The sequence below is a fragment of the Nicotiana tabacum genome, chromosome 7, assembly GCF_000715075.1.
Source record: "Nicotiana tabacum cultivar K326 chromosome 7, ASM71507v2, whole genome shotgun sequence".
Taxonomy (NCBI): domain Eukaryota; kingdom Viridiplantae; phylum Streptophyta; class Magnoliopsida; order Solanales; family Solanaceae; genus Nicotiana; species Nicotiana tabacum.
Genome location: NC_134086.1, coordinates 14,188,475 through 14,204,723, shown reverse-complemented (window position 1 = coordinate 14,204,723; position 16,249 = coordinate 14,188,475). Strand labels below are relative to the sequence as shown.

At 41.4% G+C, this 16,249-nt stretch overlaps 1 protein-coding gene and 1 non-coding gene across 2 annotated transcripts; one reads left to right on the top strand and one right to left on the bottom strand.

Annotated features, from left to right (window-relative positions):
- Positions 1 to 9,848: 9,848 nt before the first annotated feature.
- Positions 9,849 to 9,920, bottom strand: TRNAK-UUU (transfer RNA lysine (anticodon UUU)). Its single transcript has one exon. It is a non-coding gene; the product is annotated as a tRNA-Lys (tRNA).
- Positions 9,921 to 10,014: 94 nt separating this feature from the next.
- LOC107760208 (pentatricopeptide repeat-containing protein At3g23020-like) lies at positions 10,015 to 13,174 on the top strand. Its single transcript, XM_016578224.2, has one exon. It carries the CDS (start codon positions 10,113 to 10,115, stop codon positions 13,011 to 13,013), a length of 2,901 nt encoding a protein of 966 aa, XP_016433710.2. The 5' UTR covers positions 10,015 to 10,112; the 3' UTR covers positions 13,014 to 13,174.
- The last annotated feature ends 3,075 nt before the right edge of the window (positions 13,175 to 16,249 follow it).

Genomic DNA, 16,249 nt, shown 5'->3' with positions numbered 1-16,249 from the left:
TGTAACTGCAATACAGAGGGATACTATAGCAACAATTGATCATGGTCGTGATACAACATTGTGGCACTGGAGGCTCGGGCATATGAGTGAGAAGTGAATGAAGTTGTTGGAATTCAAAGAAAACTTGCCAAACCTAAAGCATGTTGAATTAGGTTTGTACGAAGATTGCATTTACGGAAAACAAAAGAGATTTAGTTTCTCAAAGGCGGGAAGCACGCCAAAAAAAGAGAAGCTAAAACTAGTGCATACAGATGTGTGGGGACCAGCTCCTATAACTTCTCTGGGAGGCTCACACTATTATGTCACCTCCATTGATGATTCCACGAGAAAGGTATGGGTTTATTTTCTGATATTCTTGTTACCTTTAAAAGATGGAAAGCTGAAATTAAAAATCAGACAAGCCTAAAGTTAAAATGTCTGAAGTCTAACAATGGAGGAGAGTATGATAGTCAACAGTTCAAAGCATTCTGCCCTGAAAATAGGATCAGAATGATCAAGACAGTTCCTGGAACACCGGAACAAAATGGCGTTGCTGAGAAAATGAACAGAACCCTGAATGAACGAGCTAGAAGTATGAGAATACATCCTGGATTGCAGAAATATTTTTGGGACAAGGCTGTTAACATGACAGCTTACCTCAAAAACAGGGGACCCTCTGTACCGCTGAATTTTGAAATTTCTAAAGAGGTATGGATAGGAAAGGAGGTAACTTTATCACATCTGAATTTTTTTGGTTATGTTGTTTATGTGCATGTAAACTCTAATGATAGAGATAAGCTTGTTCCTAAACCCAATAAATGTTTCTTTATTAGCTATGGTGATGATAATTTTGGTTATTGATTTTAGGATGATCAGAATAGAAAGATCTTAAGACAAAGGAATGTCACATTCAATGAAAATGTGATGTACAAGGACAAGCTTGGAGTAGAACCAACTAGCACCAGCAGACAGACATTCGAAACAGTTGAGTTAGAAGATATCTCAGAAAATGAAGTGGCTAGAGAGATTACAACTTATTCTAAAATTGAAGATGCAAAACCAGAAGCTGAACCTGGATCAGAATCAGAACCAGAACCAGAGATAGAATCAAATGGAGAACCACATCTGGAGCCAAGACTTGAATCAAATTCGGAGTCAGTTACTCCTAAACCTACATTGAGGAGATCTAATAGAGTCACAAATGCTCCAGATAGGTTAACTCTCTCTCTCTCTCTCTCTCTCTCCACTATTTACTTCCGACTGATGCTGGAGAACCAGAGAATTTTGTTGAAGCAATGCAAGTGATAAACTCTTATAAGTGGAAGCTAGCCATGAAAGAAGAAATGAATTCTCTTCAAAAGAATAAAATATGGATACTTACAGAGTTACCAAAAGGAAAGAAGGCATTGAAAAACAAATGGGTGTAGAGGGTCAAGGAAGAGCATAACGATAAGAAAAGATATAAAGCACGATTAGTAGTAAAAGACTTTCAGCAGAAGAAAGGAATTGACTACACCGAGTTCTTCTCTCCTGGAGTCAAATTAACTACTATCATGTTGGTGCTAAGTATTGTAGCTGCAGAATATTTGCATTTGCAGCAGCTAGATATTAAAACTGTTTTCTTGCATGATGACCTTGAAGAAGACATCAACATGAAGCAACCAGAAGGTTTTCAAGTTTTTTGGTAAAGAAAACCTTGTGTGTAAGTTGAAGAAGAGTTTGTATGGTTTAAAACAAGCTCCCCTACAATGGTACACGAAATTTGATAGATTCATGCATAATAATGGTTTCACACGATGTGATGTCACACCCCAGCCTAAGTGAGGTGTGGCTAGCACTCGGTGTCGTACTGGCCCGAGCGAACCACTTTGCAACTCTTGAATGCAGGACGTAACCCAGAACATACATAGGCTAACATGGCTGCAACTTGTACTATATCATAGGCAGCCAAGCATTATATCAACTAACCATCATACTCAAAACATCAATGCATGTTCGGGCCGAGGAGGTCAGTATGAGTATCAATACCGGACAACCCAGAAAGAACACATAAATGAGGGCCGACAAGGCCACTAACATACTGTACATAATGAACTTGTGTCTACAAAGTGTCACGACCCCAATTCGCCCTCCGTGAACTATCGTGACGGCATCTAGTCTCTACGACTAGGTAAGCCTAACAAATGCGGAAAATAAACTAACTTGCAGAATAAATAATCAAAAGCCGAAAATAACTGAAGGAAACAATATTTAAATGTCGCTCGACATATACACATAACTTCTCGAAATCTGATACACTATCCCAAAACCCGAAAACTCACGGATCCACAAGCTGAGAAAAATACTACATAGCTCTAATCTCCAAAATGTCTAACAAGTACAAGGTACAGAAGGGCTAAATTCTAAAATGCAGGAATAAAAAGAGACTCCTCGGTTTGCGGATGCGGCAGATATACCTCGAAGTCCCGTAGAATTGCCTTGCCTCAAGAATGGTAAGCCTGAGTAGAGGTACCTGGGTCTGCATATGAAAAACATGCGTAAAAAGGGCATGAGTACACCACAACGGTACTCAGTAAGTGTCAAGCCTAACCTCGGTCGGGTAGTGACGAGGAAGTTCAGCGCCTTACTAAGGTTAAATAAAATATAAGGGTTAACAGTGTGAGATAAAACAGTATAATTAAGTGCAACAGTAAGAAATAACATAGAATTGAAAGAGCAACGACAACTAGAACAGAGACAAACAAACCACGGAAGAAATACAACTCAACACATAGATTACAACCGGGGCACCTTCCAGGATACCGTCCTGTAGTCCCAATTACAACTATCCAGTGGATCTCCCGGGATACCGTCCCGTTGTCCATCATATATATGTCTGAGGGATCTCCCGGGATCCCGTCCCGTAGTCCAACTATCAATGCGCAGGGATCTACCGGAATCCCGATCCGTAGTCCCAAATGTAAATACCTAGTATTGAGGGAATCTACCGGGTGCATTCCCGTAGTTCCATATAACTTTGCAAGGGGATCTACCGAGAATCTAACCCGTAGTCCCAAAGTAAACAGACAAGTGGGAGTTGCTGGAATCTCACATCCGTAGTCCCAATGTAAATACACAGTAGCAGCAAGAAAATATTCAGAGAAAAGGAAATTTCATATTAAGGCAACAAATAATTCTAGCCTAGCATGCTGCACAGAGTTCAGGTAAACAGATTGAGCAACTAAAGCAATTAAATCACTTAGACATGCTTTCCTAAGCTAACAACAGGCTTAATAATACAAGTAATAAAAACAGGAGAAGAAACATACTAATAAGTACTTAAAGAAAATCGGATTTCTAATAATTTGCACAAGTACGCACTCGTCACCTCACGTACAAGGCATTTCAATTACCAAATATATCAATCCTAAGGGGAAGGTCCCCCACACAAGGTTAGACAAGCCACTTACCTCGAACCGGCTCAAAATCAACCCGAGACCATGTTCTTGCCACAAGTACTCGACTCCAAATGGTCCAAATATATTCAATTCAATTTCATAATGTAAATAACACTTCAAGCAATTGATTCTACAATTTAATTCTAAGCTAATACGCGAAATTAGGTAAAATGACCAAAATGCCCCTCGGGCCCACGTCTTGGAATCGGGCGAAATTTATATTTCAGAAACCTCGTACTCTCACGAGTCTATACATAACAAGAACACTGAAATCGAACTCAAATCCTCATTTAAAGGTCTTTTAAACTCAAGCCCTAATTATCCATTTTTCCCAAATTTTTCACCACTAATTAGGTCCTTAATCACATAAAAAACGAGTTATGAAGTCAAAAATGTTACCTCCAAGTGATTCCCCTTGAATCCCTCTTCAACCCTCTTCAAAAAGCTTCAAAATTGCCTAACCATAGAGGAACCTAGGCTAAAATTCGCAAAATAAACCTTTTAAAATATTCTGCTCAGGCATTTAATTCCTTCTTCACGAACACGGTCAAACTCTCGCGTTTGCGAAGCACAAAAATGACATTGACCAAAAGTACTCTTACGCGAAAGCGAAAAGGCCTTCGCGATCGCGATGCTTTACCCAGCTAACATCGTGAACGTGTTCCTCTCATCGCGAACGCGATGAGTAAATTCTACTGAGCCAAATTTCCTCCTTTGCGAACGCGAAGCCCAATCGTGAACGCGGTTCACAAGTATCCAGCCCTTCGCGAATGCGGAGCTCCCATCGCAAACGCGAAGGCTTAACATTTGCCTTCCTCAACTGACTCTTCGCGAACGCGAGGGTCCACTCGCGAACGCGAAGGGTAAAATTCCTCTGCAACAGCTGAACAAAATCTGCAACTTTTTAACAACTAAAAATGATCCGTTGAGCATCCGAATCACACCCGATGCCCCCAGGACCTTAACCAAAGGCATCAACATATCCTAAAACCTTATTCAAACTTGTACAAATCTTCAAAATACCTCAAACGACATCAGATCAACCAAAACACATCGGATTCAAGCCTAAGCTTTCCAAAATCTTTCGAATTACGTTTTTGATCAAAAACCCAACCAAACCACCTCCGAATGACCTGAAATTTTGCACATACATCCCAAATGACATAACGGAACTACTGCAACTCTCAGAATTTCATTTCGACCCTCGGATCAAAATCTCGCTATCGAACCGGAAACTTCAAAAATTCAACCTTCGACATTTCAAGCCTAAATTAGCTACGGACCTCCAAACCACAATCCAGGCACGCTCCTAACCTCGAAATCACCCAACGGAGCTAACAGAACCATCAGATTTCCATTTCGAGGCTGTCTTCACACTATTCCGACTACGGTCAACTTTCCAACATTTAAGGACTAAGTGTCCCAAAACTCTCCGAAACTCAAAATCGAACATCCCGGCAAATCAAAATAGAAGAAATAAACTTGGGGAAAGCAGTTAATAGGGGATCGGGGCGTTAATTCTTAAGACGACTGGCCGGGTCGTCACATCATCCTACACTTAAACATTCGTTTGTCCTCAAACGAGCATAGAGACATACCTGAAGTAGTGAAAAGATGAGGGTAACGGCTGCGCATATCCTGCTCGGTCTCCCAGGTCGCCTCTTCAACTGGCTGACCCTGCCACTGAACCTTCACTGATGTAATGTTCTTTGACCTCAACTTTCTGAACTGCCTATCCAATATTGCCACTGGCTCCTCAACATAGGATAGATCCTTGTCCAACTGGACTGAACTGAAATCCAACACGTGCGACGGATCACCGTGATACCTCCGGAGCATCGAAACATGAAATACCCGATGAACTCCTGCCAAGCTAGGAGGTAAGGCAAGTTCATAAGCAACCTCCCCAACACGCCTCAATATCTCAAAAGGGCTAATAAACCTTGGACTCAACTTCCCTTTCTTCCCAAATCTTATAACGCCCTTCATAAGCGAAAACCGAAGCAGAACCCGCTCTCCAACCATATAGGAAATATCACGAACCTTCCGGTCCACGTAACTCTTCTGTTTGGACTGGGATGTACGGAGTCTATCCTGAATCACCTTAACCTTCTCCAAAGCATCCTGAACCAAATCTGTGCCCAATAGTCTAGCCTCACCTGGCTCAAACCATCCCACGGGAGACCTACACCGCCTACCATATAAAGCCTCATACGGCGCCATTTGAATGATAACTGTTGTTGTAAGCAAACTCCGCCAATGGCAAGAACTGATCCCAAGACCCTCCAAACTCAATCACACACGCACGAAGCATATCCTCAAGAATCTGAATAATGCGCTCGGACTGTCCGTCCGTCTGAGGGTGAAGTGTTGTACTCAACTCTACCCGAGTACCCAACTCACACTGAACGGCCCTCCAAAACCGTGATGTGAATTGAGTAGCTCTATCTGAAATAATGGAAACTGGAATACCATGCATACAAACAATCTCCCGGATATAAATCTCCACCAACCGCTTCGAAGAATAGGTAGTACACATAGGAATGAAATGAGCGGACTTGGTCAGCCGATCCACAAATACCCAAATAGCATCAAACTTCTTCAAAGTACGTGGGAGTCCAACTACAAAGTCCATGGTGCTCCACTCCTACTTCCACTCCGGAATCTCTATCTGTTGAAGCAACCCACCCCACCTCTGGTGCTCATACTTCACCTGCTGACAATTGAGGCACCGAGCTACAAATCCAACTATATCTTTCTTCATCCGCCTCCACCAATACTACTGCCTCAAATCCTGATACATCTTCGTGGCACCCGGATGGATGAAATACCGCGAACTATGGGCCTCTTCCAGAATCAACTCTCGAAGCCCATCAACATTGGGTACACAAATCCGACCCTGCATCCTCAATACCCCATCGTCACTAATAGTCACATCTCTGGCATCGCTGTGCTGAACCTTGTCCTTGAGGACAAGCAAATGAGGGTCATCATACTGCCACTCCCTGATACGATCAAATAAAGAAGATCGAGAAACCATGCAAGCTAGAACCCAACTGGGCTCCGAAAGACCAATCTCACAAACTAGCTGGCTAAGGCCTGAACATCTATCGCCATAGGCCTCTCTGATGCTGGTAAATATGCCAAACTCCCCAAACTCTCTGCCCAGCGACTCAAAGCATCGGCCACCACATTGGCCTTGCCCGGGTGATACAAAATAGCGATGTCATAATCCTTCAGCAACTCCAACCACCTCATATGGCGCAAATTTAGGTCCTTTTGCTTGAACAAATGCTGCAAGCTCCAATGGTCAGTATAAATCTCACAGGGAACCCCATATAAATAATGGCGCCAAATCTTCAGGGCGTGAACAATGGCTGCTAACTCAAGGTCATGAACGGGGTAATTCTTCTCATGAATCTTCAACTGTCTGGACACGTAGGCAATCACCCTACCGTCCTGCATCAACACCGCTCCGAGGCCAATCCTTGAGGCATCACAATAGACCGTATAAGACCCCGAACCTGAAGGCAACACCAAAACCGGGGCTGTAGTCAAAACTGTCTTGAGCTTTTGAAAGCTCGCCTTACACTCCTCCGTCCACTGAAATGGAGCACCCTTCTAGGTCAACCTAGTCATAGGGGCTACAATCGATGAAAACCCCTCCACAAAACGACGGTAGTAACCCGCTAAACCAAGGAAACTGCGGATCTCTATAGCTGAGGATGGTCTGGGCCAACTTTGCACGACCTTTATCTTTTTCGGATCCACTTGAATACCCTCACTCGATACCACGTGACCTAAGAATGACACTAAATCCAACCAAAACTTACATTTCGAGAACTTAGCATATAACTTCTTCTCTCTCAGAGTCTGAAGCACAGTCCTCAGGTGTTGCTCATGATCTTCCCGACTCCGAGAATACACCAGAATAGCATCAATAAAGACAATGATGAACGAGTCAAGATACGACCGGAATACACTGTGCATCAAATGGATAAAGGCTGCTGGGGCATTGGTCAGCCCAAATGACATGACAAGGAACTCGTAATGACCATACCGAGTCTTGAAAGCAATCTTCGGGATATCTGGCTCCCGAAACTTCAACTGATGGTAACTTAAGCGCAAGTCAATCTTAGAAAACACTCGTGCACCCTGAAGCTGGTCAAACAGATCATCAATACGAGGCAAAGGATAATGGTTCTTCACTGTAACCTTTTTCAACTAGCGATAATCAATACACATACGTATAAAACCATCCTTTTTCTTCACAAACAAGACAGGAGCACCCCAAGGTGATACACTGGGCTGAATAAAACCCTTATCAAGCAATTCCTGTAATTGATCCTTCAATTCATGAGAAGCCATACCATACGGAGGAATAGAAATGGGCTGAGTGTCCGGCAACAGATCAATACCAAAATCAATATCTCTATCAGGCGGCATGCCTGGAAGATCAGCTAGAAACACATCAGGAAAATCCCGTACTACTGGGACTGAGTCAACTGAAGGGGTGTCAATACTGACATCTCTCACATAAGCTAAATACGCGTCACACCCCTTCTCAACCATACGCTGAGCCTTAAGGAAAGAAATAACTCTACTGGGAGTGTGATCTAAAGTACCCCTCCACTCAACATGCGGTACACCTAGCATAGCCAGCGTTACGATTTTGGTGTGACAATCAAGAATAGCATAATGGGGCGACAACCAGTCCCTGCCCAAGATAATATCAAAGTCTACCGTGCTGAGCAGAAATAAATCGGCTCTGGTCTCAAAACCACTAAGAGCAACCAAACACGACCGATAAATGCGGTCCACAATAAGGGAATCTCCCACGAGAGTAGAAACATAAACAGGGGAACTAAAAGAATCCTGAGGTGCACCCAAATGCGGAGCAAAATAAGAAGACACATAAGAATAAGTGGAGCCTGGATCGAATAAAACTGATGCATCTCTGTGACAAACCAGTATAATACCTGTGATGACAGAATCAGAGGCAACAGCCTCGGTACGGGCAGGAAGGGCATGGTATCTGGCCTGGCCTCCCCCTCTAGGGCAACCTATACCTCCCCGACCTCCACCTCTAGCTGGCTGAGCAGGTGGGTTAGTAACTGGAGCTGTAATCATAGCCTGAGAACTCTGCGGGACACACTGTCGTTAAAAAGTCTGTGGAGGTGCACCCCTCCCAAGTCTGGGGCAATCCCTCACTATATGGCATGTGTCACCACACTCAAAACAAGCTCTGAAAGGACGTGGTGGCTGTGACTGGATGGGGCCAGGTCTGCTGGACTGACCTCTGAAAGCACCCCACGCAGGAGGTGCGCTGAAACCGGAGGTGCATAATAAGGCTCATGAGGCCTAGGAGGAGCTGGAGCACTACTGGCTGCTGGAAGAGCTGAATGAACAGGGCGACTCATATAACCCCTACCATGACGACCTGCAGCTGGGGTACGGGCACCAGAATAATGGCCCGACTCTTGAGACCTCTTGGCCTCCCTCTCCTCTGTCTCCCTAGCATGCATACCCTCAATCCTCCTAGCAATGCTCACCACCTACTGATAAGAAATATCCATCTCCAACTCACGAGCCATGAAAAAGTCAAAGAGAGAAGAAAAATGAAACGCGAAAGAATTCATCTTTGAATACTTTTCTTATGACGTAAGTGCTTATGTCGGCATTTCTTATGATTTAAGTGCTTATGTCGGCATTTCTTATGACGTAAGTGCTTACGTCGGCATTTCTTATGACGTCAGTGCTTACGTCGGCATTCTTATGACGTAAGCGCTTACATTGGCAGGGTATTCAAATACCTATAAAAAGGGTCTGCATTTTCATTTGCAGATCATCCCTCAACTTCTTCTTTCTCTTCAATTAAAAAAGAGTTATTCTTTGTGTGGTCGTGGAGTAGGCAAAAATTGTTGAACCACGTAAATTTTGTCTTGTGCAATTTATTGCTTTTCTCTTTTAAATATTAGCATGACATGCTTCCCAACAGATAGCATATAAATAGAGTAAATATTCAATGAAGAGATATTATATCTTAAGACAACGAAGGGTAAAATAATCTAAAATCCATTCTAATTAATATTTTCTCAAGGTGCGTAAAAAAAAAATACCACAAATAATTTCAGGAGGGATGGAGTAATAGATAGATATCGAAAGGGTCTTCTTCGGAAAAAGAAAAGAGCGATTGAATCAATATTTCCTTTATTGTAATTCGTACTACACATCTATGTTGGAACGTAATTACAGATAATATTTTTTCCACGACTTCTAATTATTTTGAGAGTTCATATTCATTTAACGTTCTTCAGACTATTTTATTCATTTTAATATTTTTCAAAAGAATTGAGTAATATATAAGTCAAATTAAAAGAAAATCCACATAAACCCAAGACAAAGTTTTTTTTACAAAAACCAATAAAAAATCGCCGTCTGTGGGGATCGAACCCACGACCACGTGGTTAAAAGCCACGCGCTCTACCACTGAGCTAAGACGGCTTGCTCGTAGTGCATGATTATATGTTTTAATATATATAAATAACATTCTCCGTCTTAATTTTTTTTCTTGCTTAGCCATTCTGTTCATCTTCTTTCGTTCACTTTCTTTACACCAATTCGTTCTGAAGTTCCTAATGTGCTTCATGTCTTAAAACATTTACTGAAATTTTAATCAACTGACAGGTTGAAGAAATGTTTGTGAAGTTACAGTATGTTGATACCAGCAATTGCTTCCACATACTAAACTCAACTAAATCCATTCCAAGTATAGGAATTTCAATTCCAACCACCAAGAAATACAAGGAGCAGAACCAATTGCATGACCCAAATGGAAAAATTGAGAAAAGCAAGAATCTTGGGTTCAAATTCAGGCCTGGAGTTGGCTATGACAGTGATGTAAAAGAGAAGCTGGACTATCAAATTGGCAAAAACTCGCGTACTCATGTTTGGAAAAATGGTGTTTTGAAGACCCAAAATGGTTTCTTGAAGAAACCGGCTGATAAAACCGAGACTGAGGGGAAAATTGATGGTGAAAAAGTGCAAACCGAATGTTCGACGAAATGGGCCAATGAAACCCATGTTGTGAAGACCCGAAATGGTTTCTCGAAGAAACCAGTTGAAACAAGTGAGAGTGAGGAGAAAATTGGTGGTGAATTGAGCACTGGGAATGTGATGGAAAAAGCGCAGACAGAATGTTCGACGACATGGGTCAATGTAACTCATGCTGTGAAAAATGGCGGTTTAAAGACCCAAAATGGTTTTTTGAGGAAACCAGTTGAAAGAAGTGAGAATAAGAACAAAATTAGTGGTCAGTTGAGCTCGGGGAATGTGGCGGAGAAAGTGCAGACTAAGTGTTCGACAAAATGGGCCAGATATGGAGGCTGCATTCCTGTTATGCTGGAAGCTTTGGAGACGGTTAGTGATTTGGATGAGGCATTAAAGCCATGGGAAAAGAGTTTGACTAAAAAAGAAAGGACTATTATATTGAAGGAACAGGTGGAGTGGCAACGAGCAATGGAGATTTTTGAGTGGTTTAAGAGAAGAGGATGCCATGAATTGAATGTTATACATTATAATATTATGCTTAGGATTCTGGGTAAAGCACGGAGGTGGGGCGAGATTGAGAGGTTGTGGGGTGAAATGAGGGTAAAGAGAGTTGAGCCAATAAATTCAACTTATGGGACTCTGATCGATGTCTACAGCAAGGGTGGGCGTAGGGAGCAGGCAATGAAGTGGTTGAAGTTGATGAATGAACGAGGTATGGTACCGGATGAGGTGACAATGGGAATTGTCGTTCAGATGTATAAAATGGCGGGGGAGTTTAAGATGGCAGAAGAATTTTTAAAAAAGTGGTCTTTATGCAAATGTCTGGTGGAGGAACGCGTAAATGGTGCGACAAGAAGTGGTATTAGGGTCAATGGTTCTTCTGGTTCAAGTGTTTGTTTGAGCTCACATACCTATAATAATTTAATTGACACTTATGGGAAGGCAGGGCAAGTGAAAGAAGCATATGACACTTTTCACGAGATGTTGAAGGAAGGGATCCTGCCAACAACAGTTACTTTCAATACAATGATACACATGTGTGGTAATAATGGCCGAATGGAAGAAGTTGCTTCCTTGATGAGGAAGATGGAGGAACTTCAGTGCCATCCTGATACAAGAACATATAATATTCTTATTTCCCTTCATGCCAAGCACGACAACATAGGAATGGCTGCCACCTACTTTAAACTTATGAAGGATGCTTCTCTAGAGCCCGATGCCGTGACTTATCGCACTCTTTTGTATGCATTTTCAATAAGGAATATGGTAATTGAAGCAGAGAAGCTCATTTTGGAGATGGATAAGAAAGATCTAGAGATTGATGAATTCACTCAGTCAGCTTTGACTAGGATGTATCTAGAAGCTGGGATGGTAGAGAAGTCTTGGTCCTGGTTCCAAAGGTTTCATCTTGCTGGAAAAATGGCCTCTGAATGCTACTCTGCCAACATTGATGCCTTCGGCGAACGTGGCCATATTTTGGAAGCTGAGAGAGTTTTTAACTGCTGCAAGGAGGGAAAAAGACTTACTGTCCTTGAGTTCAATGTAATGATCAAAGCATATGGAATTAGCAAGAAGTACGATGAGGCGTGTTATTTGTTTGATAGCATGGAGAAACATGGCTTATCTCCTGATAGATGCAGCTTTAGTTCGCTCATTCAAATGCTTGCTGCTGCAGATCTGCCACTGAGGGCAGCATCTTACGTGAGGAAAATGCAGGAGGCGGGATTAGTTGATGATTGTATCCCTTATTGTGCTGTGATATCTAGTTTTGCTAAAGTAGGTCAGCTGGAAATGGCTGTAAGATTATTTGACGAAATGATTGCATTTGATGTCAAGCCTGATGTTGTTGTTTATGGTGTACTGATAAATGCCTTTGCCGACATAGGAAGTGTTAAAGAAGCTACAAAATACTTGATTGAAATGAGAAACTCTGGTTTAGAGACAAATGTTGTTATATATACTTCCTTGATTAAGTTATACACCAAAGTCGGGTATTTGAGAGAAGCCGAAGAAACATACAAAATGCTTCAGTCGTTTGAGGCAGGGGCTGATGTATATTCTTCGAATTGCATGATTGACTTGTACAGCGAGCGCTCGATGGTTGGACAAGCAGAAGAGATTTTTGAGAACCTAAAGAGAAAGGGAAATGCAAATGAGTTTTCTTACGCGATGATGCTGTGTATGTACAAGAGAACCGGAATGTTTAAGGAAGCCATTCAAATTGCCCGTAAAATGAGAGAACTCGGACTTCTGACTGACTTGTTAAGTTGCAACAATGTGCTTGGATTGTATGCAACTGATGGGAGGTTTAGAGAAGCTTTGGCGACTTACAACGATATGCTTTCTTCTTCCATCCAACCTGATGATTCAACATTCAAGTCACTTGGAATTGTTCTTCTTAAATGTGGTGTTCCAAAGGAGGCTGTTGGGAAGCTGGAATTTATGAGGAAAAAGGATCCTCAGAGTGGCATGCAAAAATGGAGCTCAACGTTATCTTCTGTAATCGGTGTGCTTGATACTGACAGTCCTGATAGAGAAGATGCCTAGCTCTTCCTATAGATACTAGTATACCATGTAACTTCAACTTTCAATGCTTATTGAATACTTGCATTGAAAAGATGGATTGTTACTTCTGTCTTGCCCATTTTGAAACTGGAATTAGAAACAGATTACAGTTGGAGTGAAATTGAAATTGTGAATTTGCTGTCTAGTTCTCATCTTGTCGAACTTTTGGCATTTTAAATCATCTTGTTCTAGATTGTCATTGCCTTTGATGTTTATATTTGTGAAAGATTGGAAGTAAGCATAATTTATTTATTGAATTCATGGCAGACTACCTAGAAGTAAGGACTATTCCTGGTATTTTCAAGAGCAATCGATCAACTATCAGTTGACTGTGCCTCAACCCCATATGTCCCCTTAGACTACATTAGAAATGCTTCTTCCTTTGACATAAAGGAGCAATTGTGGTAATTTCTTGAGGGTGATCCCAATTTTACCTACTATAACTAAATCTGTTCCCAGGAACATTTTTAAAATGTTGAGTTAATTATAAACACCAATAAAAAGGGGTGCAGCTGATTACTCTGCGAAAGCAGTATCAGTCAACTAATGATAATAACTCTAACTGGTCTTTACTCAATGAGACATACGGCTTTATAGAATGGGATTCTAGTTGTTGAGGTCATGGTCTATCTTCATTTAGTTCTAAATTTAACAGTTGTATGAAGCTTTTGCAATTCCTTATTTACAGGTTGCTTCTCTTGGAGGAGGACTATCACTTGAAGCCCATTTATTAAGCAGGTACCATTTGTAATGTTTTCTCCACTTCCATATTTCTGCTTAACAAACATTGTTTGATGGGATGCTACGAGGCTGAGATGGTTCAGGCATGTGAAGAGGCGAGACATAGCTGTCCCGGTTAGGATGTGTGAGAGGTTGACCATGGCGGGTTTGAGGAAGGTAGGGTTAGGCCTAAGAAGTTCTGAGGTGAGGTGATTAGGCAGGACATGTCACTGCTTCCGCTTACCGAGGAGATGACCCTCGATAGGAAGGCGTGAAGGACGAGTATTAGGATTATAGGTTGACAGATAGTCGCGAGTCTCTCCTAGGCTTGTCATAAAACTAGCCCCATTGTTGTATTTGCTTATTCCTGGTTCGTTATTAGTACATGTTGTGTTATTCGCTTTCATTACCCTATTACCTTGTTGCTATTGTTTGTTGTTTCGATTCATTGTTCCTTGAACTCTACCGGAAACAGGCTCTCTATCTTCATAAGGTAGGGGTAAGGTATGCGTACACACTACCCTCCCCAGACCCTACTTGTGGGAATACACTGGGTTTGTTGTTGTTGTTGTTGTTGTTGTTGTTGTTGTTGTTGTTGTTGTTGTCGTCATCTGATGGTATGCTACGGGAAGCAAGAAGCACTTTTCCAGAGAGAGGTAGCTTGAGGAACTGTGAATACAAGTAGTAAAGACACATTGTTACTTAACTGTGTCACTGATGCGTCAAAGACTGTTGCTTGCCAAACTTATTAATACTAATGGTATGCATCAAAAACTTAACAAACACTATCTGATGGTATGTAAGTGGTTCAATTCTCGACGCTAATTTGAACCTGCTTTAAGAATAAGGAGCTGCCTTTCAATGGTGTGAACTGTATGAACTAATGGAAGCTTACAGTAATCTACTAGTTGAGAATTGTTAGTTGCTGAAGTCTGTTAGGTAATTAAAACTCAGTTTCTGCAGCAGTTTGAGCCAAAACTTTGACTTGTTTGGAGTGCTACTGCCTGAGAAACAAGACTGCAAAATGACGACTAGTGCTAATCAACGTCTAACTCATTTTCAGAAAACAGATTTACCATAACTTTATTATTGCCTCCACTAAACAATAATCAATAGGTTAAGCATTTCTTTTTGACATATTAAGGGCAGCGGAAGGGCCGGACCACACGGGTATATTGTACGCAACCTTACCCTACATTTCTGCAAGAGGATGTTTCCACGGCTCAAACCCGTGACCTCCTGGTCACATGGTAAAGTTGGACATGACATTATTAAACTGGGATAGGATTATCATCAATACAGAAGCATCAGAGGAATCCAAATCCCTTTTTTCAGGTCATTATATTTTTTTCATTAACAGGAAAACTACATTACATTATGTGCTAGTGGAGATACTTTTAGATGCTATCTTGTAAGTGGTTTAAGCCTGTCTAGCATGTGTAGATATTTTCTTTGCCAGCTCTATACATTTAATTATTAAGTGCATCTTTCTCTAGTGTTTTTTGCTGCAGCAGTGTAATGTCTTTGAAATAGCACCTTGTTGATTAAGCTGCTGGATCCAACAACCAGCTCAACAGCTGCTAGTATTTGTTGTGTGGTGAAATGGAGATCTATGCTTTTTCTGCACTGTACAAGATTTTATCTCCAATTGGTTCTTTTCTGCAACTTGTTTATTTATGTTTGCAGCAAATTATACTTGGGTGAAACTTTGGTTGACAAAAGTTAATACTACTATATTTATGTATGTCAAATATTTGGTTCTTGGTCTTTCATTGCATCAACCTTATTGGGACTACTTGGTGGGGGGAGGGGGACCAAAAGAGATTTTTACTGTTGCTTAAGCAACTTTTGATGGCAGCCATGAGTTTTCTGTCCAGGGGCGGATCTACCGTGTCAATTACGGGTTCACGTGAATCCAATAACTTTTGTCCCGTCACTATATGTATGTTAAGAAATCCTCTAAATATGTCCCATCCCTATATGTATGTTAAGAAATCCTCTAAATATGTGAATTTTGTTATTATTGTATATATTAACTTGAGAGGTTGCTGCAAGAACCTACAAACTTCAAATTCTGTGTTGTTTCTGTCTGCTGTCATTTGTGCTGTCAAATTGGTGACTTACCTTGTTTTTTGCCACTGCCATGTTTCAGACTTGATTCAAAGAAACTGAAGCAGGGAAAACACTAAGAAACTCATGAAGACGTTGAAAATTTTGATTTTTTGAACCGTTTATAGAACTTACTTAGCTTGCACTGAGATTGGAAATCATTATCTAATTTGTCATTTTCAGTGTCTTCTAAAAGAATGGAATTCCACAGCCACCCACCCATTTAAAACTATTTTCTGAAAGATTTACAAACCAAATTTGATTATCGAGCCGTGGGAGCAGCCACTGCTCGCATCGGGCTACCTAACCTTGAAAAAATTATAGAGATATATTTCATGATCCATGGGTCTAGCACTAGATTCAAATCAAATGGAAATATTAAAAAGAAA

Bases quoted from the DNA above. Each gene is read 5' to 3' on its own strand.
- LOC107760208 (XM_016578224.2), top strand. From the start codon at position 10,113: ATGTTTGTGAAGTTACAGTATGTTGATACCAGCAATTGCTTCCACATA.